This window comes from Copidosoma floridanum, unplaced genomic scaffold (assembly GCF_036245765.1).
Source record: "Copidosoma floridanum isolate Cflo_tuat_1 unplaced genomic scaffold, Cflo_Japanese_pri ptg000001l, whole genome shotgun sequence".
Lineage (NCBI taxonomy): Eukaryota > Metazoa > Arthropoda > Insecta > Hymenoptera > Encyrtidae > Copidosoma > Copidosoma floridanum.
The window spans coordinates 4,720,226-4,745,973 of record NW_028321878.1 but is presented as its reverse complement, the minus strand read 5'-3'; the positions used below and the strand labels follow the sequence as shown (position 1 = coordinate 4,745,973).

The 25,748-nt window shown below is 36.8% G+C and overlaps 3 protein-coding genes across 7 annotated transcripts; all 3 read left to right on the top strand.

Annotated features, from left to right (window-relative positions):
- Positions 1 to 1,485: 1,485 nt before the first annotated feature.
- Positions 1,486 to 3,338, top strand: RpL8 (ribosomal protein L8). 3 transcript variants are annotated; one of them, XM_014364523.2, is made up of 5 exons: positions 1,486 to 1,572; positions 1,882 to 2,029; positions 2,313 to 2,454; positions 2,580 to 2,893; positions 3,089 to 3,338. In XM_014364523.2, the coding sequence occupies exons 2-5, from the start codon at positions 1,892 to 1,894 to the stop codon at positions 3,266 to 3,268; spliced, it is 774 nt and encodes a 257-aa protein (XP_014220009.1). In that variant the 5' UTR covers positions 1,486 to 1,572; positions 1,882 to 1,891; the 3' UTR covers positions 3,269 to 3,338. The 3 variants fall into 3 exon arrangements, with proteins under 3 accessions (XP_014220009.1, XP_014220008.1, XP_014220010.1); XM_014364522.2 differs by having other exon boundaries at positions 1,531 to 1,601; XM_014364524.2 differs by lacking the exon at positions 1,486 to 1,572 and adding an exon at positions 1,608 to 1,689.
- A 308-nt stretch (positions 3,339 to 3,646) lies between these two features.
- Positions 3,647 to 16,116, top strand: bel (ATP-dependent RNA helicase bel). The gene is made up of 9 exons (XM_014347818.2): positions 3,647 to 3,813; positions 5,306 to 5,540; positions 6,925 to 7,015; positions 7,445 to 7,932; positions 8,221 to 8,684; positions 8,760 to 9,064; positions 9,144 to 9,443; positions 9,520 to 9,786; positions 9,858 to 16,116. Exons 2-9 carry the CDS (start codon positions 5,496 to 5,498, stop codon positions 9,929 to 9,931), a joined length of 2,034 nt encoding a protein of 677 aa, XP_014203304.2. The 5' UTR covers positions 3,647 to 3,813; positions 5,306 to 5,495; the 3' UTR covers positions 9,932 to 16,116.
- Positions 16,117 to 16,732: 616 nt separating this feature from the next.
- Positions 16,733 to 24,782, top strand: LOC106635711 (cell division cycle and apoptosis regulator protein 1). Of its 3 annotated transcripts, none has more exons than XM_014347794.2 (15): positions 16,733 to 17,222; positions 17,883 to 18,010; positions 18,081 to 18,352; positions 18,429 to 18,665; positions 18,736 to 18,996; positions 19,075 to 19,300; positions 19,376 to 19,659; positions 20,576 to 20,918; positions 21,862 to 21,927; positions 22,011 to 22,217; positions 22,288 to 22,467; positions 22,542 to 22,859; positions 22,929 to 23,295; positions 23,368 to 23,708; positions 23,793 to 24,782. In XM_014347794.2, exons 1-15 carry the CDS (start codon positions 17,165 to 17,167, stop codon positions 24,084 to 24,086), a joined length of 3,582 nt encoding a protein of 1,193 aa, XP_014203280.2. In that variant the 5' UTR covers positions 16,733 to 17,164; the 3' UTR covers positions 24,087 to 24,782. The 3 variants fall into 3 exon arrangements, with proteins under 3 accessions (XP_014203280.2, XP_089452672.1, XP_089452708.1); XM_089596546.1 differs by having other exon boundaries at positions 17,883 to 18,016; XM_089596582.1 differs by lacking the exon at positions 16,733 to 17,222 and adding an exon at positions 17,644 to 17,674.
- Positions 24,783 to 25,748: the final 966 nt, after the last annotated feature.

The following is a 25,748-nucleotide window of genomic DNA, read 5'->3' as shown; positions in this document are numbered from 1 at the left end:
ACATATTATGACTTATACCAAAGTTTTACCGCGAGGATCAAACCGATCGACCGATCGTCACTTTATGCCGAGTATATTACATGTATATAATAATAATAATAATAATTATATTTAGGATCAACTGATGTATACGTTGTAGCGGAACAATGTGAATATATGAGCGTACGTAGCGCGAATTGATGGAGAGCTTGCGAGTTCGGGGAGTGTGTATGGGTATTACGGGCCCTCGGCGTATCAAGAGAATAACTACGGGTCTGAGAGCGCAATTTATTGGTAGTTTTTATCCGAAAGTAGTGCAACCTTGGGTGAAAAAACGAAACAAAAAATCCCTCGATTGTTGTGACGATGGTGATTTTTCGTTTTTTCGGAGCTTGTTTCGGACCCTTTCGAAACAAATGGAAAGTAATTATGGAAGTATACGTGAATTTAAGAGAGTGGAAAAATACTTTTGAGGTTTCACAATATCGTATTTTTTGGGTTGTCGTTTTTTCAATTTATCGCAACGTGTACCTATTGTTCTTAGTGATCGCATCCGTGAAATCATTGACAATTTTGTACTTCAAACTTTCCCACTTTCATTTTGATACTAGTTAATCCAAAGCAACAAACTCATTAGTTCAATAACAGTTATTAAAGTCGCCAAGATATACCTATAGTCGAGGAATTTCGTTTATCGCGTTAACTATAATTGTAATTCCAGTCGTCACAGAAGAAAATATTTTCTTGACTTTTAAATGTTAACTTTTTATCCGCCAAATAAATTGTTTCTATACGTCGTAGGTTTTCGTGCAGCTTTGCTACAAAAGATAAAGAAAAAAAAAAAAAAAAAAAAAAAAAAAAAACCAACGAGAGGAGCTTAAGATTGTTTTTTTTGTTTTTTCAATACACCCATCATTTGGAAATTTCCAAAACTGCGAAAAATCACTATTGTAAGAAACAATTGTTTCCCAAGTGTGAAATAAATAGATACAAATCACATCTACTTGTGCACTTGTATCAAAGTGTTATAAAATATGTTGAGCCTGACAAACTTACTTCCAGCGGTGATGATAATAACGATTTCGATCAAGGCCTTCTTTTCTCGCAGTATAAGTAGTAAAATCTGGTTTGCTTGATAAATATATTTTTCGTCCTATCATATGCATTTCACCCAAATAGAACAAGGCAATAGCTTATTTTTAATTTAAAAAAAAAGCACTACTTACCTTGAGAGTTTAAAATTAAAAAAAAGTAGGTTATTTTTTGAATCTTAAAATTGAGATTTTCTAAAATTTGAAAACGAAAAGTTATTACGTAAAATTTATTGCTTCGTGCAGAAATAATAACAATTTTTGTTTGTTTGTTTGTTTATCATCAATACAAGTGCTCTTGTTGTGTACGACGCATAAAAAAGGCCTGCAATACAGTCTCCAAAAATCAAACCTCTCCCGCGCTGCGTCTAGGTACTTTGCACGTTACCAACAATACCAACTTAACGAAGCGGGCACCACCATAAAATCTAAAATCTCCAGGCGTTCAACAACGAGTCAAGTGACAAACTCTCTTTTCTTTCTGTACTGTCGTGGCTCTACGGTAACTTTTGATTGTTATTTCTAGTCTCGGTAAATCCGTAAATATCAACCCCAGCTCGCTGACATCAACCCCAAGATCACGGCAAAAGCCAATATCACAATTTATTCTTAACAAGTGGTCTCGTATTTGTTGATTTATACCAAAAAGTTTTATCATAATTGATCGATATGCTCGTCGTTATTGCCTTGCTCGGAGGTTATGTCAGCTGAGCTGGAAACTCCGGTGTTTCGCGAACTCGTGCAGTTCTCACGTGTGATTGTGTTTCTCGAACCGAGAGTGAATATTTTTTTTTTGTTGATTAATTTACAGAAACTGAGCCATGGGTCGTGTCATCCGTGCACAGCGTAAAGGAGCTGGATCCGTTTTCCGCTCCCACACCAAGAAAAGGAAGGGAGCACCCAAACTCCGATCTCTCGACTTCTCCGAGAGGCATGGGTATACCAAGGGTGTCGTGAGGGTATGCTTATTTATATTATTTTTCTCCTTATACAGACTTGGGCATTAGCTTTCGTGCGGATTGTTTCGTCCTCTTTTTACTTTTGTTATTGTTTAGATGCAATCAATCAACATAATTTTGAGGTTAATTTTACTTTGACAACAGAATACTTACTTGATGTACACCTAATTTTAAGGATACATTACTGGTTGCTTCAATTGTATTTGTAAAACTCAGATTGCTACTGTTAACTATCCTTAGTGAAAAAGTTATAAGCACTGGAGTCAAAGTCTTCACTTTTTAGGAGATCATCCATGATCCAGGCAGGGGTGCACCTTTAGCTGTCGTTCACTTCCGTGACCCTTACAAGTTCAAGACACGAAAAGAACTTTTCATTGCTCCCGAGGGAATGTTCACTGGTCAATTTGTATACTGTGGAAAGAAGGGTAAGCTAATTTTTCAAATGTGTATATATTTCATCATTCATGGCTCTAATGGTTTTGTTTATTTTCACCAGTTCTTCATACCTTATAAACTGCAACGAATAATTAGTCAATTTGAATGTTTTTAGCCCATTTGAACATTGGTAATGTTATGCCTGTTGGACAAATGCCAGAGGGTACAATTGTTTGTAATTTGGAAGAAAAGACTGGTGACAGGGGTCGATTGGCCAGAGCATCAGGACTGTATGCCACAGTTATCTCTCACAATCCTGACTCAAAGAAGACCAGGGTAAAGCTTCCCTCTGGAGCCAAAAAAATCATACCATCTGCCAACAGAGGTATGGTTGGCATTGTTGCTGGGGGTGGACGTATTGACAAACCCATCTTGAAGGCTGGACGTGCCTACCACAAATACAGAGTCAAGCGCAATTGCTGGCCTAAGGTGAAGATCATAATTATTGAATTGTTTATAAATGAGAAATTTTTTAAGTCAGACCTCAATGATGGTAAAAGACATTTGAAAACCGAATTACTTTGAAGGACAAACTTTAACTGAGAACAAAAATTAACTAAACTTAGTACTGTAATGCGCACACAAGATCTTGTACTTAATCCAAAATTATTTATATTCTTTTAGGTGCGTGGTGTTGCTATGAACCCTGTTGAGCATCCTCATGGTGGTGGTAACCATCAACATATTGGTAAAGCCTCCACAGTCAAGAGAGGTACCAGCGCTGGTCGTAAGATTGGTCTTATTGCTGCCAGGAGAACTGGTAGGATCAGAGGAGGCAAGACCGACACAAAGAAGGATGCTTAGATTAATCGCTAAACATCATTTGGCTTTTATTATAATAAAAAAATAAAAAATTACTAAAAAAATTCTTAAATACAGCCTTATTTATTATATGAAACTCCAGTATCATAAAATCTCTATAAAAATGTTTTACATTGCAAACCAGTTGCGAAAAAAACTTTTATCCTATATCATTCCATTAAGTGGTTTGAAAAAAATTATTCGTCCTCTGACATATCCTAAGAAATAGGATAAATTTTTTATTCCTTATAAAAAACTGATAAGATAGAAATTGAAATATACAAAGGAACGTAGCGGAATGAGGACTGCTCCATTAGTTCGTAGTTCGGCATTCTGAGGGAGCGCGCTGTCACAGTTTTCTCCACAGTCCAGCGTACCGTCGTGCCACCACGAAAATCATCTGCAGTGAGCCCTCGAGGCTGTAGTAGAAAGGATCGCTACACGCTTACAGTGCGTCATAATTTGTAAATTATTTAAAATAAAAGTTGCAATCGTTAAAGCAAATTTAAAAACAAGCCGGTCGTCGACTTTTAACAGTTCGCTCGCAGGTAATTATCGCATTCATTATCCGCTACCTCGTGTGGAAAAACTACACTACTGGGTAACAGGGCCATCATCCATTTTGTTTCTTCTCCCATCGACCCTCTTCGCTAATTTTTGTTAACGAGAGAGGAAATCCGGTAGTCGCAGGTAGAACATTTTTATCTCTCTTTTTTCCTGTTAACGAATTACAAAGGCGTCAACCTTGTCGAGAAGATGCAAGAGTAAAAAAGCGTCATAACGGCCGTGATAACGGCATTTTCCGAAGAGGCACGAAAATCGCCTGGCAGCCATCTTGCCATCTCTACACACACTTCAGAGTAGCTCTCTCTCTTCTCTCTCTTTCTCCCCCTCACCTCGTGAACTAACATATATATACAGGTATATCTATCTTTCGTTCGTCTCGTGGCTCTTTTTTCAAAGAGCGCGTGTTGCTTTTCGTGGCGGCCATTCCGTAGTGACTATTTTAGTTGTTGCGTCCATCAGGTATGTTAAAGAGTGCATCCTGTACAACGATTTCTTAAATTTTTCTATCTACTTCACCTTCATCTCCATCCTAGCATCTTTTTTTTTCCTTTTCGCGTTTTTGTTTTCTCCTGCAATTCCTTTAATGGACAATCGAGCAGACGGTCTTGCCACTTTAACGACGGGCCTCCATTAATTTTTCTAGCCAAATCATTTTTATTATTGATGTACCTTGTATCTGACTGTCTTGTATTGTAAATTGTAGCTAAATTTTTTATTGTAAACATAATTTTCAGCTTTTGATATATCTGTACCAATTCTTAAAATCCAGTACAATGTACTTGTAGATTTGTTCGGGATTAAGCTTGGAGTAGCTCGGAGCGCTCCTTTTTTCTGTAGTCAATGTATTGAATCTATTACATTGACTATAGGAAAAAGGAGCGCTCCGAGCTGCTCCAAGCGTAATCAACAAATCTATTCAATGCCAAGTTGGTGATGTATCGTTAAGCTATCATTAAATTTGGAGCGAGCAGACATAATCTACTATAGATAACGATGATACCTAAAACAGTAATTATTCCTCAATTTCAACACAACTCATTAACAACATATTCAAACAGTAGAATTGCTTGTTGATTACTTAAATGAAATAAATTTATTTTTAGAAACTTTGAAAGATATATGTCGTTACCAAGCCAAAGAAAATTGGTATCAAAGAACTTATACGAAAAAGCTTAAGTTTTCAGCATAGTGGTCATAAAAAAGAGGAGAAGAACATTATAATAGAGAGAGAAAGGCATCAAGTGTAGAGCAGGGCTTCCTTTGTATACCTTGTCTACTTGAATGCGAGTGCGCGCGCACTCACACATCCGCAAAGCCTGACCTTTCGTTTGGACTTGGAATTTTTCCCCTACCTCTTTCCTCTCCCCTCTCGCCACACATACACACATACACGACATCCGCAAGAGGAAAGCGCCTATCACTCCCGTCTGACTAGCTCATATGCTTACATAGATCTTTTAATTTTTTTTGCAGTGCGTATTAAAGTCCAGAATTCACGGATATCGAGATTCCCTTTAGTTATTTTGTGACACATAAAAGTAAATCCAAAGACTTTAAAAGTGCAAAGGTGCTCGAGGGTGGAATTATTAGTGTCTCTGTGTTCCAAGAGTAGAGCAAGTTCCAACGCCAGCGATACGAAAACTACGCACCGAGGCGGAGTAATATGAGTAATGCACCCAACCAAAATGGATCAGGTCTAGAGCAGCAAGTAAGTACATTATTTAGTCGTGCTGGGAAGCTTTTCTTAGTCATTTTGCATGCTCTTTATGTCCATTATTTACCAGAATAAAATTATTGTCATCAACGATTTTTATAAATAGGTATATGAATGAGTTACCATTGATTAGTTTTCTTAATGTTGATCTGCCGTGACCAACGTACGACTCTGTACGACACCCGTAATCTATGTTTTACTTGTTTACTTATAATATTTCTGATGCTGCTTACATGTGCGATACATGTTAGGGTCCCATTGTTGTACTGCTCTAAATTAAAAATTCGTTGATATACAATGCAAGTAGGTGGTCGGTACACTTTTCTTGTCAAAATTCATAATCGCGACTCAACTCTTTGTTTATAATTACTAATATAGTGGTGTAACTTTCCGTTTGACATAAAACAATATCTCATCCTTGCGACATGGTTACAACCTATGTTGAGATATTGTACAAGTGTGAAAGTACACTACAGACACGATACATTCAAATGAGCCAAGCATCTGACCTACTTAACGTACGTTCAAAAGCTATATTGTATGAGCTGCAGCCAACGCAATTTTTTTTTTTTTTTTACTATTGGGAAGTAAAAATTGAAGTAGTAATCGTAGCCCAATGGAAAAAAACGACAAAGAATGCTTGAAAATGTGTGAGCTGTGGCACACTTACAAAGGCAGATCTTTCGCTTCTTTGTACTAAGTATGTGGTTATTATTCTTTGACGCTTCTCTAATTACCAAAGAGCAGCATCGTCAGCAGTTGTCTACAGTTGCTAGCACGCGTCAAGTTTTATACAAATATGTACATATAAAGCACGATGATGACGCGTCACATGCGGGCATTTCCGAGAGATAAGTATTTCGATCGAGACTTGCCTTGCGCGTTTGCGCACACGTTTTTCCTTCTCTCTTACTCCCTTTTCCCGTGTACCGATACGTAAGAACTACATGACTGCGTGCATTTGAGTTCAATTGATTTTTTTCTTTTTTTTTTTTTCTTTTCTATTGATTAGAAAAAAAACCATTTAACGGGTTTTCCCGAGCTTCCGAAGTGTTTGTACAAAATTACGAAATACAGTTTTTATCTAGAAAAAACCGCGTGGTGAGAAATAATGCTTTTTATTATCGCAACTGACGATGCCGATGCAACGTAGAAATTACATGCATGGACTTGGTATCGCGTAACGTATTGCCGCTCTCTACCTATACATTTGTATACCTATCATTTATCCGGATTTTGCAATATCAGCGCTGGACAATATAAATTTTTTATCTTGCTTTTATTATTTGCAATATCGCGAGTGCAATCGTATGTATGTATTCAGTGTAGTTAAGCATAGCATATCGTTAACGGTTTTTGTTTTTTTGTTTTTTTACAGTTAGCTGGTCTGGACTTGCAGGGCTCCCACCAACCGAGTGGGGGTCGCTACGTCCCACCGCATCTTCGCAACAAGTCTGCTAATTCTAGTAGTGAGTATAATAATTTATATTTATTGTTAGCTTAGTATACAACACTGCAGTGCTTTTTGTTGGATTTATTTTGGCATAGCGTGCATTGTTTCGTTAAATTTTGCCTTCAACCGTTCTGTACTACTACCTGTATAATGTAAATACAATAGAACTGACTCTACAATTCTGAAAATAAACGCGACCGTGTAAAACCAAAAGTGTTTCAAGATTTGGACAATACTTGAGTTACGCACACTTGACCTGATTTTCCAACATTCAAATCTCTTATTGTCTGAATCCAAGACAATATGTCATTCCGATAAAATCCGCGCTCTTAGATTGGTCCGATCGTGTTTCCCGAACATTACTATTCTGCTCTTTCGAGTTACCTTTATTCAGGAAAAATCATTTGTGTGAAATTTGAAAATAAACCACTTGATAATCCCGTAGGCTCGTACGCAGATACTCCACCACCACCACCTCCTTCATCGCGCTATTCTGAACGCGACAGAGGTGGAGATCGTGACCGTGACCGCGGCCGCGGTGGCGTAGACTCACGCTTCCGGCGCAACGACGTGGACTTCGGTAACTTCGGAGGTCACAACAGGCGCCAGGATAATGGCCGTGACCACCAGTACGGGCGCGACCGAGATGGTGGCCGTGACAACCGCCCGGTCAACGACAGATGGCAAGAACAGCCGAGGAACGATCGCATGGGCAGTAGCGGTGGCGGCGGCAGCGGTGGCGGTGGCAGATATAATGACGATAACAGACGTGGCGGCGGTGGCAAAGAGATCGATTGGACTGTACCGACCGCCAGAGACGAGAGGCTCGAGCTGGAGTTGTTCGGGGAGAAGCTCACCGGTATCAATTTTGACAAATACGACGATATCCCGGTTGAGGCATCCGGCGACAACATACCTGACCACATCACATCCGTGAGTACACATACATATTCTTGAATCTTTCGTTCCTTTTAATTTTAATGTATCCACGTACTAATATCACAATATGATTTTATAATGTACTCATATTTTGACGTAACGCGTGGTATATTGAAGAAATACGTTTTTTGATTTGAGGAATAAATACTTACCATTTTTATTTTTTCCTCAGTGTACAAGCGTAACATTATTGCAAATCAATTTTAACTATTTTTTTCCACTGCCTTGGTTGATGTATTCATTATTAATTTTTTCTTTATTTGTTATTCGTTTGCACGACAGTTTGAAGACGTTCAGCTGACGGAGATAATCAGGAACAGTATCAATCTCGCTGGCTATAGTAAGCCAACGCCCGTACAGAAGTACGCGATTCCGATTATCATGAGCCGGCGTGACTTGATGGCATGCGCCCAAACAGGATCTGGTAAAACTGCGGCTTTCCTCGTGCCGATTTTGAATCAGATCTATGAGAGTGGACCTCGTCCACCACCAAACGTGGCCGGACGACGCAAGCAGTACCCGCTGGGTCTGGTGCTGGCACCCACCCGTGAGCTTGCCACTCAGATCTACGACGAGGCGCGTAAGTTTGCCTACAGATCGAGTATGCGCCCATCCGTCGTTTACGGTGGGTCTAACGTTTCTGAGCAGATGCGTGACCTCGAACGCGGATGTCACTTGCTCGTTGCTACTCCAGGTCGGTTGGCTGACATGCTGAGTAGAGGCAGGATCGGCTTACACAATTGTCGGTACGTATAGCTACGGGCATCTTAAATTGATTCAATGATAATGAATAATTTTTCACATGAATATTTATCTTGCAGTTACTTGGTACTTGATGAAGCTGATCGTATGCTTGATATGGGCTTTGAGCCACAAATTCGACGCATTGTCGAGGGTGAAAACATGCCTCCAACTGGCGAAAGACAAACTCTTATGTTCTCCGCCACTTTCCCCAAAGAAATCCAGATTTTGGCCAGAGATTTCTTGAGCAATTACATTTTCTTAGCCGTTGGCAGAGTTGGATCCACCTCAGAAAATATCACCCAAAAGATTGTTTGGGTTGATGAGAATGAAAAGCGATCTTATCTTCTTGATTTGCTGCAAGCTAATGATTTTAGAGAAACAAGTGAGTATGAGAAAAACAAACGATCTTATTTTTGTTGACTTTAAAGGAGTACTAACAAAAGTATTTTTTTTATTTCAAGACGCCGAGTCTTTGACATTGGTATTCGTGGAGACCAAGAAGGGAGCTGATATGTTGGAAGAGTTCCTCCATAATCTTCACTTCCCTGTTGCCAGCATTCATGGTGACAGATCACAATACGAACGTGAAGAAGCACTGCGTAGTTTTCGTGCTGGTCATACACCAATTTTGGTTGCCACTGCTGTTGCTGCTCGTGGTTTAGACATCCCTCATGTTACCCATGTCATTAACTTTGATCTTCCCAGCGACGTCGAGGAATACGTCCATCGAATCGGTCGTACCGGACGTATGGGAAATACAGGTTAGATCTTGATTTAAATTTCAATCGATCAATCATAATTAACAAGCTAAATATAATACTTTCCTCTATCTTACAGGCGTAGCTACATCTTTCTTTAATAACAAGAATACCAATTTGGTGCGTGACTTGGTAAACTTACTCTCCGAAGCGAATCAAGAGCTCCCGAATTGGTTAGACAATATGTACTCCTCTGATCTGAAGTACGGTGGAGGCAGGCGTCCACCTCCCAAGAGTGGTCGCTTCGGTAGTAGCTTTGGTGCCCGTGATTGCCGTCAATCTGGGGGTGGAGGCGGACCTCCTAACCGCAGTAACGCGTTCTCTCGTCCCAGTGGTGGATATGGAGGTAAATTGCACTTTTATAATTGTTGGACATTACTGAAAAGGTGTACCTAATTTTTGTTTCATTCTTCACAGGCAATTATGGAGGACATAGTTCTTACAATTCCAACAGCAATGGTAATAGCAATGGTGGTCCTGACTGGTGGTAATCATCTGGCAGATACATGAATAATTACCTAAGCACACCGTCGTCACCACGCTATTATTATTATTACTAAACTCTACATGCAAATTCAATTAAATGTAAGGAAAGTCACGCGAGGCAAACAAAAAGCTACATCGACACCAGCCGTTTCAGTCTATTTGCGCGAGCGCATTACGACAAACGCAAAATTAACAAAATGGTACGAGCATTAACACAACATTTACACGGATACAAAATATGAACACGCGCGAATGACAGTAACGTAAGCATTGCGAGACATTTTCAAGTAGTATATCGCTATCGAAACTGCCACAGTACGCTTTCTTAATGTGCAATGCTGGCAGCGTGAAGAAAAAAAAAAAAAACTTAAATCGCCTTAGAATTCCTTAAATATAAAGATAGTGAAGTAACAGCGCAAGCTACGAGATTACGCTGATGGGGGTCCCAACCCTTGTAAAGACAAGAAACGTCTCGTTGCGCTGACCAGCGCACGTGTTAGCTGAATCAATATTAATTAAATCTTTTTTTTTTCTTTTTTTTTTTTTATCGTACCAGAATTTTGAGTAGCGGCGTTTCATTACGTTTATTAATTTTTTTTTTTTTTTTTTTTTTTTTGTGTAAAAAAACTAAGAATTGGTCCTAAAAAACTTTTATCAATTGCTGGATATTTGTTTTGAGATTATTCGCAGCATGTACGGCTCGTCGTGACTTTAGTTTTTCTTTTCTTATTTTTTAGAGATAAAAATTTCCGCTCATCACCGAGCACTCAAAAAGTTCGTGAATATGATTCTTTCTTATACTTAGTTAAAAATTATCATCGACAAATGGTACTTTTGTCCTTTGCCGTCCCGAAAGATTTAAAGAGACATAAAATTAATACGAAGATCCAGTTGCGCGGAAGCGCTACGGGGTAAGTTTGAGAAAGAAACGAAACCTCGGCGACCGCGCTATTACTTACTTCAGATTCGCATATACAATTAACATGAACAATATCGTCAATAAAAATGTCCCAAGGCATAATACGACATGTGGAAAATAAAATAACTGGAGAACGCGCGTCTTTCAGGTTAAGAAGAGTCGAATGTATTTATCTTTTTTTTTTTCTACTACTATAATTATAATATTTTCCTCTTCGCAAACAACGAGCAGCTGATGTATATGTCGAGCTTGACATTCGTTGATTTCGCGAGACGCGAGACTTGGATCTCAGTCACAAAAAAAGTGTGCGTAAACACTATAGACAAATTAAACATGTAAGAGAGTGACAAATAGAAGATGAAAAATACCACCTACGATTGGTGTGTTTCGCGATTTATCTCTCTATACATACGTGTAAAATCGTCGTTTGCGGTTAGAGGGCATGTATACCCATACACAAAAAACATCCCACAAGTAATTATTATTTTTTTTTTAGTCTATTACAAGTGGGAAAGAAACGTGGTTTGATTTAGCAAATTGTCAAATACAAAAAAAAAAGAACGATAGTTTAAGTAAGGTTGCAGTTACAGGAGCAGTTTACGTACTGGGAGGGAGGAAAAGAGCAGGAGATTGGGGAAAAAAAAACAAAGTGAGCATGCGAGTCTTGAAGTGCAAGCATCTAAATGAATGAGTGAATGGTAACTTACGATTGATTAATTTTTGCGGCTCGTCGCAAGTATAAATAAAAAATAACAAAGATAACCCCGTGTGAAGCCGTCGAGTGATCGCATAACATTTTTTGTAACCGTGTTTAATTTATATTGAAAAAAAAAGACACGGTATGATGTGCACTATGTAATAATATAATTAACGTTAAAAGTAAAAATAAAGTACGTACCGTAAAAGTAATTAACAAACAGCAAAATAAATTTTAAAAAGACGTCTGTGATATTGAACGATCTTGTGACACTTGATTATTACGGGTTTCGAATCTTTTTTTTTTTTTTTTTTTTCCTTTTTCCTTTTTACGAAAAAGAGGTATGCTATGTTAACTAGAGCTAAAAAAGCAGCTGCTGGGAATAACGAAGAGAGAAAAAAATTATCGAATCGCAGCCTGGTTGGGTGTCGAATGTCTCTTTGTTATACGAGACACATGAATATTTGGATCGTTCTCTATTGAAAAAAGAAAATAACACTCGATTTCAAGTTTGGAATAATAAAAAATATTAACAGTACGAATGGAGTTAGGTAGTTATAAATAAAGTTAAAAAAATTAAAAAGCTAGAACTGTGCTGTGCTGTCCGATATCTCGTTATAGGGGGCCGAACGTTCGTTATACACGATGTTTACAAAGTATTGAAATTCCGGGAGAGAGAGAGAGAGAAAAAGAGCGAGGGACCACTGCTATAGGCAAATCGCTGACGCTCTTGAACTTTCTGAATCGATCACCCTGGTAATTATTTGTAAATAATAATAATAGTAACAAAAATAGTTTAATTGTAATTTAAAAAAAAAAAGCTTTGAAAAATATATTTATTTCGATTGTATTCTCAGTGCTGCCGTAAACTCTAGGTGACGATAATAGATCAATAAATAATTTCTGCGCGATCACGTTAAACTAGCACTTGAGCTGTATCAATGAAAAAATTCGATTCTCAATACTTTTTTTGATGAATAAAAAAATAATATATTTAAAAACATACACAGTTCTGCATCTCTTTGTAATGCCGGTAACATTGTAAAGTGATAGTGCTATAGTGTTTCCAGAATCGTTGAACAAATTTTTGCTACTTAGGGTAAGCCCAAGAGTTAACATGATCTACAAATACAAATGTATTATTTGCCAAGTATTTATGAAAAGAAGGCATACTCGCGCGCGCTCGTAGTGTGCATTTTGTATAGTATTTTCAATTATAAGTGTTTCGTCGGAACAAATGTGTTTAAATATGTCGTGTGATAGAAAAGTAAAATTATGTAAATGAAAAAGACTGATCCCTCTCTCTGTCTATCTCTCTCGCGTTCATAATAATGTACTAGACAAGCAGATTCGCATCGACGGATTAATAAATTATTTCATCGGAAAAATGATGAGTACAAACAATTCGCTATGTCATCGCGCGCGTAGAGAGGGAGAAGATAAATTAAGAAAATTACAAGAGTGAGCGCAGGTCGCGACGCGTTCGTTTGATGCGATTAAACAATTACTGATGTCCTTGTCGATGAGTATAGCCATGTGGTTTATCTACTTTTTTGCTAAAGCCCTTTTTTATACACAGTCACTGCTTCAATCGATAGTCTTTCAAAATTTCTCCAAGCCGTGGTATTCAAAGCTATATTCCTATAACTTGTGTTAATTCTTAATTAACTGCCATTTGTTCTTTGTATACCATTAATCACATTAATTTTATTTCCAAGTGGTTAAAAATACAACTCTGTCCTTAACCTCAAATAGTGAATTATTTGATGTTATTTCTGGAATTTCAACAACAGATCGATAAATTTTTTTTTTTTCTTTTTCAACAAAGAATTGGCTACTTATCTTTGTTACTTGTGTTCTTATATTCATAGGGCAACAAATATTTCCCTCAAAGCAACTAAAAATATATCAGTTATAAAAAAAACGAACACAGAAACAATACTTCGAGACTAAATCTCCTCGGCACTGATATTTTCGCACCAAGTTCCACAGTATGAGAGAATATAGAAGCAAGAAAGTGCATGCGTGTACAAGTGTTATTTATACAGCGTTACGTAATTAATCGCAAAGTAACACGACGACGAGGAGAAAGCAACGAACTGCGACATAAAAATCGAGTGCTCCTCGACGCATGACGTTCGTCGCATATCTATATTGTTATGATTAATTTTTTTTTTTTCTATTTTACTATGTTGTTTGTTTTTCTTCTCAATTGTTCCTCGGCCGAAAACCTTTCGAAGTCTCGGTTGGCGGAGCCCTTAAATTAGGAAGAAAAAAAAAGTTCAAGCGCATACGGACGCAGCGCTACGTGTAATATATACATATATGTGTAAAGGATAATTCTTTTTTTTTTTTTTTTTTCGCGAGTCAATAGTTAGTCGAATTCAATTGAGTGTTGTATTTATGGGAAAAAACAAGATTTCAGATGCGCATATTTTTCCTTTCGATCGTCCTGATATTGAGTCAAGTAAGGAGGCATTGTTCAATCACGTTGTAGGTACCTCTTGATTTGCCATCAGGTGTTGTCGAGTGAGTCGTCAAACGGAGAATCCTTGCGACACAACTTGCGCATTTAAACGATTTGACAATTGTTTCTCTTGGAAAGTTTTTTTTTTTTTTTTTTTTAATTTTTACTTGCATAAACGAGTTAACATAAAAATCAAATGGTAGGTTGGTTCCTTTGTCCTTATTACTGCTTTCCTATCGGTAGGGCATATCATTGTTCATATAATGTTCGTAACCGTGTTCACGCGTCTCTCGTTTTTCTACGACGCTATTAAATCGTCTACGTTTTTTTTCATTGCGCTTTCACGTTTAGTCCTCTGAGAATTTAAATTCGGGCACAAACAGTCTCACGTTATTGCGATAAGATATCGACGGTCTCATATTGTTTAAAAAAAAAAAATAATAACAAATAAATAAGTAAAGAATAGCAAAAGAAGCAGGTGTGAATGGGTACAACTTACAACAAATGGGTTTCGGGCGCGGGCCGAGAATTCACGTGAGCGTACTTTTCGCTTGAGCATATAATATTATTAATAGCAAGAGAAGTTATACCCAACGCAACTTCAGGAGGCTAATTTAGAGAGAATTTGAATGATGCAAAAAGCTATTGATGAATGATGAATGTGCAACTGTGTCACTGAATGGGTGTATGCTTGCGAGTTGTACTGAGGAAGGGGGGCTATGAACATCACAATTAATTGTGTTACAACATATATATCAAAATAGAAGTATCTGTCCGAGCTGCTTGAAGTCGGATGGAGTTTGTCTGCTTTGCTTGAAGGAGTTAAGAGAGTATGTGTGGGAGGAAAAAAAAATTGGAACGTTGACTGTGACTGCAATCATTATACACTGGAGAATATACACAAGGGAACATTAAGGGATAGAAGGAAGAAATTGAAATAAAAATAAAAAGTATCATTTTTGCGGGACAGAACAAGTGCGGCGTGCGAGAAAGAAGAGAAATGTAAAAGATTCGTACTGTTGTAAAAACTGTTGTAGTCGAGGAGGACAATGGTTGTACACGGCACACGATATCAATGTAAGCTTCACAATGTCGCTTTTAACTAGAAAATCTGACACAATTTATTAAATTTAACACGGATAATATGTACGTAACTCTTTTTTTTTATATATATTCTCACAACCATTGGATACCTCGAGCAGTTAAGATATCAGTGAGTGCATTTTTTGTTCACGCGTTTGCCTCTTGTTGGATGAAAAAAGAAAAAAAAAAGAAAAAAAAAGTTTTAGGAAATATGCGAAGCGAGTGGTAAAAGGGCAAAATAAAATATTGTTGACGCAAAACGGATGAAAAACGGTAGTTTTTGTACCTGATGGTTACGCATACCTACCACGGCGTTACAAATACCCGAGGGACCTTCTAAGCAGGACTTGAGGGTTGCTTGTGACTGCCTTGATTGGATGCGCACTACTTAGGTGCGAACGCTATTTTTCCTACCAGGTAGAAGAAAAAATTGTTCTTTCAAGTGACCTTTTTTGGTTTTTAAAACTTTGTACGCAAGTTACTTATGCCTATACTGTTGAAATGAGTGCAATAGTTTTTTTTAACTTTATCTAAAATTCTAGTACTGGATCGCAGTTTATTGTTTTCTTTTAAAACCCAGTGCTTTTTTACCTTGTATTTTTGTAAAATCGCTTAGCTTATTCTGTTGTTACTGCAAAGAGGAATTCATAGGAATTTTTTCGTCTTTTGGGTCTAAAGCTCTCGCACGCGTTTGCTGAATTTCCAAGATGTAATTGTGGAGTAAATTAATTTGTGAGAAAAACAACAAACGTTTCTCGCAGCTTAAAAAAAAAAAATTAAAAAAAAAAAAAAAAAAAAAGTAGGGGTAAAGTTTAGGGGTGAGCGGGTAAAGCTGTGCGTTTTAAAAGCGGAAAGGTGACGTACTAATTCTGTCGGTCTTTTAAGTAATTGAAATATTTACACTATACGTTAGTTGACAGAATAGAAGTGAAAGATTCAAAGAAAATATTAAAAAATTAGATCTACAAATCGCTGTACGTTGTACACGTGTATTGAAAACAAATAAAAAGATATTGATGCCATTGATGATGGTTTTCATTAAAAAAAAATGTATGCATTTTTGTTAATAACTCATTCCTATCAGTCTTTCCTTCCTGTGTTCAATAGCAAAATTATACAAATAAAGTTCAAGACAAAGAAGTAAATGTTTGGTGTCAGTCGTTTTATTGTTCTGCCAATATATAGGTATAGGTGAGTTCGCATCAGCGTTTTGTGCCATATCGTCGGTCAATTTTATATGTAAGCTCAAGTTTTCAGTCTTTCACAGGACTAGGACGTCTAGGACTTAGGAGTGAGCTTTAAAAGGAAGCTCACTAGTTTCCACATTGTACCTATAGATATACTAATCAACAACGTTATTTCCGCCTCTCTGCCGTAAGTATATTGGGATTTGAACTATGAACTAAGTACGACTAATTTAAACTCTGCTGAAGCGCAGAGTTATCTTATCTATTACCCAAAAATTGACACCACAAATTTACACCGACAGTTTAGACAGTTTAGTATACATGTACAACAGCCTGCAGGCTGACGCTAGCGCCGTCTGACCATATGCGGCATTACCACGACCTACGTAACTGAACTGCTGGTAGCATTTGCGGAATACAGCCTTCAAAGTAAATATGTACCTATAAAGTTTATATAAGTATACATATTTCGAACAAATCTCTTTCCCATGTAACAATGTAACAATTATAAGCTGTACTTTAGTAAATTAAATGAGATAAAAACCGTCTGCTTTGCAACTTGTGTGCGCGCTTTCGTGCACTCGTACACGTGTTTTTGTGCACTCGTAGATGTCGTGACCGGGCCTCCGTACTCTCCGTCTCCGTCTCTCATCGTCTCTCGTGTACAACAAGAAAACATGGCGCTGGTGTAAAAGACGCTGTACTGTGAGTGAACTGTGAGTTGAGTGACACCAACACGGAGAGGAGAAGATAAATAGACGTCCATGTCTATATTATACATTCCCAACAAGATTTGAGAATATATAGGTACGCACCAAAGTCTGGGTGTATCGCCGGTGCGGAAGACCACTCCCCCGTGTACAGGAGTAACTATATAATCAAGTCATGAGTAACATATCACCCTTTGGCGGTGGCAAGAATCCGCCCTGGGTTCGCAATCCTGGTGAGTCTTATCAGTACTTATACACCACTACCCAATGGATTAATCAAACTGTTACTTTCTGATTTTCTACGCGTTCCGCGTGAGAGGTAAAACAATGTGCCGGTGCAATCCCTACACTTCAACACGAGAGATTCATGATAGGAATTGGTGTAAGCTCGCTTCAGCTACCAAGCCTAGTGCGTTAAATTTAGAATCTCGGCAAAATTTAGAGGTGTTTATCGAGTGGAGAGGGAAAGTTAGAAATAGAGAGAAAGCAGGTAGATCAATGACACCGACTAATAGGCAAATCTGGGGTTGATCAATCTTCTGTCAGCGTTAGGAAGTTTATTTTAGGGTAAATGTGACATGGGCACAAGTGCATTGCACAGCTGACTTGCCCTACAGTGATGTCTTTGGGAAATTGTTAATATAACCGTGAAATCAAATTAAAGAGCTATAGATTATGTATTTCAGTGAGTGTTTTTGTGTGCATGTATGCAGGCTGTTGCTATTTTTTTTTTTTTTTTTTTTTTTTTTTGTTAGACTAAAACGCTTTTTAAAGAATCATAAACTGGCTTGATATTGAGATAACTGATCAGACTTTACTTAATTTTGTATCATTATATGTGTGGCATTTAACATAATGTGTTCTGTGAATAAAATATGTCCATTGTCTTTAAGGACAAGGAATACAAAATATACAGCAACAAATGCTGGGTCAAGCTATGGGTGGTATGGGTGGACAACCAATGGTTCAATATCAACAGCCCAACCAACAAGTGTACCAACAGAGTTTAGGCTTACAGCAAGTATGTGTTGGTTATCATTTTGTGGAACCAATGATTTTTCGAGCTCAATAATTTATTAATAAAATTTCAGCAAAACATAACAATGGCGTCAATGGCAACTATAAGTTCAAATATACCATCTGGTATAGCTGGACAGTTGTATCCACAGGTCGCTACAGTTTCATATCCTACTCCAAGAACTCTAAATACCAATGCATTCACACAATCAGTGGCTGGAGTTACTCAGCAGGTTCAGCAAAATGTACCTCCTTCTTCCACAAAGCAGAGAGTATTTACAGGAACAGTTACCAAAATCCATGATAACTTTGGATTCGTGGATGAAGATGTATTTTTCCAAACTAGGTAGTTATTACTTTGGCACAGTTAAAACTATGAGATATATGAGAAATATTCTCATTAATTGAAATAATTTTTTTAGTGCCTGTGGCAAAGGTCCTTTCCCATCAGTTGGTGATCGCGTTTTGGTAGAAGCATCTTTTAATCCCAATATGCCATTTAAATGGAATGCAACTAGAATACAAGTGCTTCCCATGGGAAACACAAATAACACTACCACATCACAACCAGCACCCTCGACTCCTAGACAAACTCAACCTACTAGAACGTCCGGAACTTACAATGCTGTTCCACCTCCTACTGATGGAGCAAATAACAGGTACGATTAAATATTTCTGTACAATCTATAGCGCAATGAAAAACATCATATTTCATCAAAATTACATTAGGTTTGCCACAAATACGACTCCCACGGCACTGGTCACGAATCGGAACAAGGCTGGAAGAGTTAGAGACAGATCCCCCCGAGACAGAAGAGACGATGAAGAAATTGAACGAAAGAGACGAAGAGAAGATAGGATTAGAGAAAGAGAAAAAAAAGAAGAACGCAGTCCATCAAGGACGAGACGAAGTAAATCGCCGAGACCACGAAGAAGAACCAGAGTAGTTCCCCGGTACATGGTACAAATACCAAAGATAGCTCTCGATTTGTAAGTGTGGTATATTACTTTGCATCATTTATTCGGATCTATAAGTGTCATTAACCCTTTGATTATTTCTTTATGCAGGCCAGAAGCTGACGTTCTGGAAATCAAACGACGTTACCAAAACATGTACGTTCCCAGTGACTTTTTTTGCACCAATTTCAGATGGGTGGACGCCTTTCCGCCGCACATGCCATTCACTTTGAACAAACCTTGTTCCTTCCACGTCATGCATAAGGAAGTTGATTCTTGTCATGAAAACACAGCTGTACTGGAACCTCCTGATGCTGATTACTTATTCTCAGCCAAAGTTGGATTATTTTTATAAATTATAAGTTGATAAAAAGTTTTTGAATTTATTTAATAATTTAAAAACATTTCTTAGGTCATGCTCATTTCCATGCCGGCTATGGAAGAAATATATAGACGATGTTGCGGCCTAGCCGAGGAAAAAGACAGAAGCGACGATCGTGACTACATCCACCCCACACGCTTGATCAATTTTTTGGTCGGGTTGCGCGGAAAAAACGAAACCATGGCAATAGGTGGTCCATGGAGTCCATCACTTGATGGTCCAAACCCCGAAAAGGATCCATCTGTCCTCATTAAAACTGCAATTAGAACGTGCAAGGCTTTGACTGGAATTGATTTATCCAACTGCACTCAATGGTATGAACTTATGAATATTACATGAATTTCCTTCACTTTGCTAATTACTAATCGAGCAACGGGGTTCATGCATAACTCACTGTAAAAAATTTTCTCATCATTTTGTTTTATTTATTTACTTATTTATTTTTTGTTTGTTAAATAAAAATTGAAAACAAAATTATAGTGTATAATAGACTACACACGCGTTAAATTTATATATACTTTGGCTATCCTTAATTAATTGGAAATACCAATAATATTTCTCACAAGTATAGTGATTTTAAATGTGATAACTCAAAACTCATTCTTCCGTAATTTTAACAAATGCATTGTTTTCATCACGATTATTAATTAAGGACCAAAAATTCGCGTGTAACTTGAAAATTGGGCTACAATGAATCTTATTCGCTAAGCTAAGTATAAAATATTAAAAGCTGGAGAAAGAATCGCTCACGTACTCACGTACTAGCCACGAGCGAGAGATCACCAAACAGAAAGAGAGAGCAGCCAGTCACCAGAGCTTTAATTCTTCGGGCTTGTGAAAAAATCTCACCAACTACATTATTATTTATTATCACCATTATAGTTATTATTACTATTACTTTTACTAAATTGATATATGTTGTATACTACTTTTGTTTCTGTTTTACGTCGATGGTTTCTCTATTGTGTGAACACACATTTGCTGCTGCACGCAGACCAGACAAGGGATCGTTAAAGCTTCCACTTTTTTTTTTCAAAAGACCTTGGTTGTGCTTTTTAAGCATAATAACTATTATTATTATTATTATTTATTTTTTAAAATAAAAAACATAAAAAGACTGCGAGAGAAACGCGATAAAAGATTAAGAGGAAAGAAGCATAGGCATTAAACTTCAGAAATAGAGAGAGAGAGAATGTTGGTATTGTTTTGTTTTTGTTCCTTGCGGCGCAGGTACCGCTTCTTGGAGCTCTACTACAGGCGCGCAGAGACGAGCCACAAGTCCGGCCGGGTGGTCCCCTCTCGCGTTGAAACCGTCATACTATTTCTCCCAGATGTATGGCGCTGTGTGCCTACCAGGCTGGAATGGGATAGCCTGCAACTCGGCTACAAGCGCCAGCTGGAGCGTAAGCTGGCGCGTCAAGCCGCGCCCAACGAGAATCTTACTGACAATACGGACAATTCTGCTCCTGCTGCTGCTGCTGTCACTGCTGCTGTTGCTGCTTCTGCTGGTGGTGCACAGGCCGAGAATGCCACTGATGAGGCTGCTGCTGTCGCAGGCGTTGCTAATCAAAAGGCACTACCCTCTATCTCATCATCCCACATACATTACCACTTTTACTTATACTATTACCTTACTCTATTACCATCACTACTCTACTCTACTATTATACTATGATTATTTATTATTGATATTCATACATACTCGTTATATTTATTACGTATAGTTGTATACCTTCTTCCATATCTTGTCTGTATGTCTATTGTTACTGTTGTTTACTACTTCTTATCCGTGCAGCCGTTTGTTTCCACTACTAAACTGACGCCTTTTTTTTACTTGAACAACTGTGCCTATTCATTGATCGCAAAATAATTTTAACATTTGTTTTTTTATACAGTTGCTATAAAAAAATTGCAACTTTGTGAACATCGTACAAAAGATGCATAATTCTGAATTGAATAAACTGATCAATGACATTGCACGGTTATTACGAATTACGAGCCTGTGGTAGTGTCGTTATCTCAAACAAGCGAGTGAACAAGTCTTACTCGGGAAAGTTGCAGCTGAGAAAGATTTCAGATCGGAGCTTTAAAAAAAGGATTAAAACAGACTTTATTGTCAACTTAAAGAGACAACTCAGAAAAAAAATCGTTTACTCTGTTCCTGCATTTTTTCCTACTACTATCTATTTGCTTACACAATAGTTAATAATTATATAATATATGAAACCCAACACCGACACCAAGAACCAGGAAACTCGAGAGTCTAAGCTGTATTTCTCAGTATCCGTGTGTGTAAAAACGTCCACATCGTGAGCGGAGATTCATTTCGTCTTCGTTTAAATACTTACAATAAAATAGTACTCTAATAATGCTAAAGTATGCTTGTGTGTATACAACGAATGTATGTCTGAAAAAAAGATTGGTAGAGTCGTTTGATCATAGGAGCTGCTTCAGTTTTGTAGTAGTTATTGATAAGTTTTATCTAAACGAGACTAATAGAATATTTTCTTTTTCAGGACGACTTGGTCACGGAGAAAAAGGACCCCACCCATTATTCTGAACTGGATCCAAAAAATATGAACGTAAGCGTTGAAAAATATTTTCGGTTTGGAAAGTGGAAGAAAAGGCAGCCTGTTTTTCTTACATTAAATTTAACTTTTGACAGGTAAATGATTTACGCCTGGAATTAAGCGCTCGTAATTTAAGCTCCAAGGGCCTAAAGTCTCAACTTCAAGCTAGACTAACTAAAGCTATGAAAATAGAGCAGGCCAGAGAGGAGGGTAGACACGAAGACATTGAAGAGAATGAAAAAGAAAGTACACCATCACCTAAAGAAGAACCAAAAGATGAAAAGCGGTCCAAAGATAAAGAAGTAAGTTACACGTTGAAATATTTTCGTTTATTAATAAATAATGTGATTTTCAAACAAATTATGTAAATAGCATGACGAGGACAAGAAAAAGGTTTATGATAGGGAAAAACTGCTTATGGAGAAAAGATACAATTTCCCGGATAATCCTCAGATAATAGTCCATCCGTCAAGAACGGCCAAGAGTGGAAAATTCGACTGCACGTGTATGTCTCTTAGCGTTTTATTAGATTACAGACCAGAAGATACAAAGGTAATTTACAAATACACAAGTATCTGTTTATATTTTAATCTTCTCATTTATTCATAAATGAATTAAAATTAAAGGAACACTCGTTCGAGGTATCTCTGTTTGCTGAGCTTTTCAACGAAATGCTAATGCGCGACTTTGGCTTTAGAATATATCGATCCTTGTACGCCGTACCTGAGAAACCAAAGGAGAGAGAGGACGACCGAAAAAAAGACAAGAAAGACGATAAAAAGAAAGATGATGACAAAAAAAGCAAAAAGGATGACAAGAGAGATGAGAAAAAAAGTGACAACAGTAAAGACAAGAAGGATGATAAAGATGCCAAAAGCAAAAGTGACGAAAAGGATAAGGATAAAAATGAAGATGATGATGACTACGATGATGAAGAGTCTGACGTAAGTTTTTGATCATAAGGTGTAATATACATGAAAATTGTTCAATAAAAAAAAATTATATTTTAATAGGATGATGATTCTGTAAAAGACGGAAAAAAAGATAAAGACAAGGATGGAAAAAGGAAAAAAATTAGACTCTTCACGTCGGACCCATATCTTCTCTTGGCCTTTGTGTATTTCGACCAAACTCATTGTGGCTACATTTTTGATAAAGATATTGAGGAATTAATTTACACCTTAGGACTGAATTTATCTCGCGCTCAAGTTCGAAAACTTGTTCAAAAAGTCGTAACACGAGACTCTTTACATTACAGAAAATTAACTGATAAAATGAAAGAGGAAGATTCTAAAGACATAAAAAAAGATGATAGCGAGAAAGACGGAAATACTGCCAAAGCAGACCACGAAGAAGAAGTTCTAAAGTCTCTCGCTCTGGGTACGTACCATCACTTCTTACAACAGTTTTAACTATCGAAATGTTTTCTAATATTATATTTGGATTAATCAGGAAACAAAAAGTTATTGCCAGTATTTGTTGGGAGTGGTCCTGCTTCCAAGAGAGCAAGAGGCGAAGGTTCTTTGGAGCAATCAGAAAATCAGTCAGTACCAGAAGGTTTCCTAATGTTCCAAGGTTCATTACTAGATGTACAGAAACTTGTTAGTCAATTACAAAGGTCGGAAAGCGCTCGTGTTGACACAGAGACACGAATGATGGAACTGCAACGTGAATTGGCTGCTTTAAGCGATAAGTCGACCAAACAAAGTAGTAATATTAAAGATCTTTCTGACGACTTGAAGTTATACAAAGATAGACTGAGAACCGCAGATGATAAATTGAAGAAAGTAACGGTAAGTTGAATGCGAAATCGATTTTTTTCCTCGTGTACCCATTTCTTCGATCGTATCGTACTAGTAAAAATATTTTATTTTCAGACTGAATCACATGCATATTTCGCTTCATTAAAGAGTATACATCATATCGCGTCAAAATATATGCAAAGCGACGTAAAGCGAGTCGAAGTTGTTGAAATTCAAGACGAAAAAGTCAATGCCGAACAAGTGAACGGTGCACAAGTTGAGTGCAAATCTAAGGGTGATACTCGATGGAGCGACAATAAAGTTACTATAAAAAAAGAGCCTACCGAATATGATAAGGACAAAAAGTGTGACAATAAAGTTTTAGTTAAGAAGGAGATCACTACAGAGGAGGAGAAGGATAAAAAGTAAAATTTGCGTAATTGTTTGTATTTATTCGTTTACACCTCTGAATGAGATGCACCAAAATCCAACAACGTTCGAATTCGCGGATACGCTTCACCCGATGAAAGTATCGAAAGTATTTTATGTAATCGAGGAATATCGGGTGAGATCATTTTTTCCGTATTTCTTTTTATACACCAAAATATTCTTTTTTTTATTGTAAAATTCAGGTAATATATGCGTGCGTGTTTAGACGAACCATCGCATTATTTTTAAATGTATAAATCATTTAGGAGTTGAAAACATTTTTTTGCAATCGCAATTGTAAATTGTTTTATGATTGCTCTAGAGGTTTTCACAACTTTTCTAACTTTAAACTGTTTTATTCCATATTTGTGTATTATTATAAAGTCAAAATGTTATTATTTTACGTTAATATTGTGTTTGAAACATATTATCTTTCACAGTTAGTTTCAAAACAGAAAGTTAATTTTTACATTGAGTGTTTTGTAAACTTCCCAAGAATCATATGTAAATGTACAGTTATTGTATCGAAATTACTGAAATGGCAAGATTTATAAAAGTCAAAATACATGTTCATTTGAATATATATTTCCATTTTTATTTCAAATCCTGCAAATGTTAAAAAATTTCGAAGGATAGAAAAAAATCAATCAGTTTTACCAGCAAATATACTTTATTTACCATCATTTGCAGTTTAACCTCGAGATATTGCAATGGCATTTTTATCATACACAAGTATGCTATAACTTGTATTTGAAAGTTATAGTTCAAAAATGAAACTTAATTATTTATTTCTTGTTACAGGCGTAATTTGTTAAAAATTATTTTTTCCCTTTCATGATTTTCACTTATTGGCTAAACAGATAGTGAAGTAATTATTTATTTTGTCTTGAACAAATTAAAGCATCATAGCTAGTTTTTACGGAAGATATTGAACTTAATTTTTGAATGTTTATGAATTTGTTTTATAAGTTGATTTATCTCGTATACCGTTACAGTCCAAGCCTCAATAATTAATTGCGCGATAACAGTGAATTTTAAAAATTGCTGATGAATTTTATCTTCTAAAATCGAAAGACGCAATCCTAGAACTGAAAATCATATATACCAATGAATTTTCATCAACTGTATAAGCGTACAACTGAGCTTATATCCGAAATACTCGTATTTATTATTTTATTTATTTATTTTTTTTTTTAAAGCGAGAATTTAATTATAGTATTCAACTATAGTCATACTAAAACTGCCCTAATATCGTACAAAATTATTCATTAGTCAGTTTCTCCTTTATAATTACAATAACCAAAATTTTAGTTACTCTTTTTCAGAAATAATGACCATGACAAATTGAAAAACGATACAAACTGATCGTTAAGTACATTCCACTAAAGTAAAAAAATATTTCAGACCAAATGAATTTCCGAAAAAGAAAATTTTAGCTGACAATCACTAAATTATAGCACCAACTAAAAAAAAAATAGTAATAATAAATTAAATTGTATGTAAATTCATAATTAGAATAACAAAGCTTGAAATAAATCTGTACAACCCTGCTAAATGACAAAAAAGAACGTTACCACATCTTTTTCATCCTCGGAAATACTGTTTAATCATTTCTTTTGATATTTTTTAAGCATAAATGAACCAAAGATTACTTTGATACGT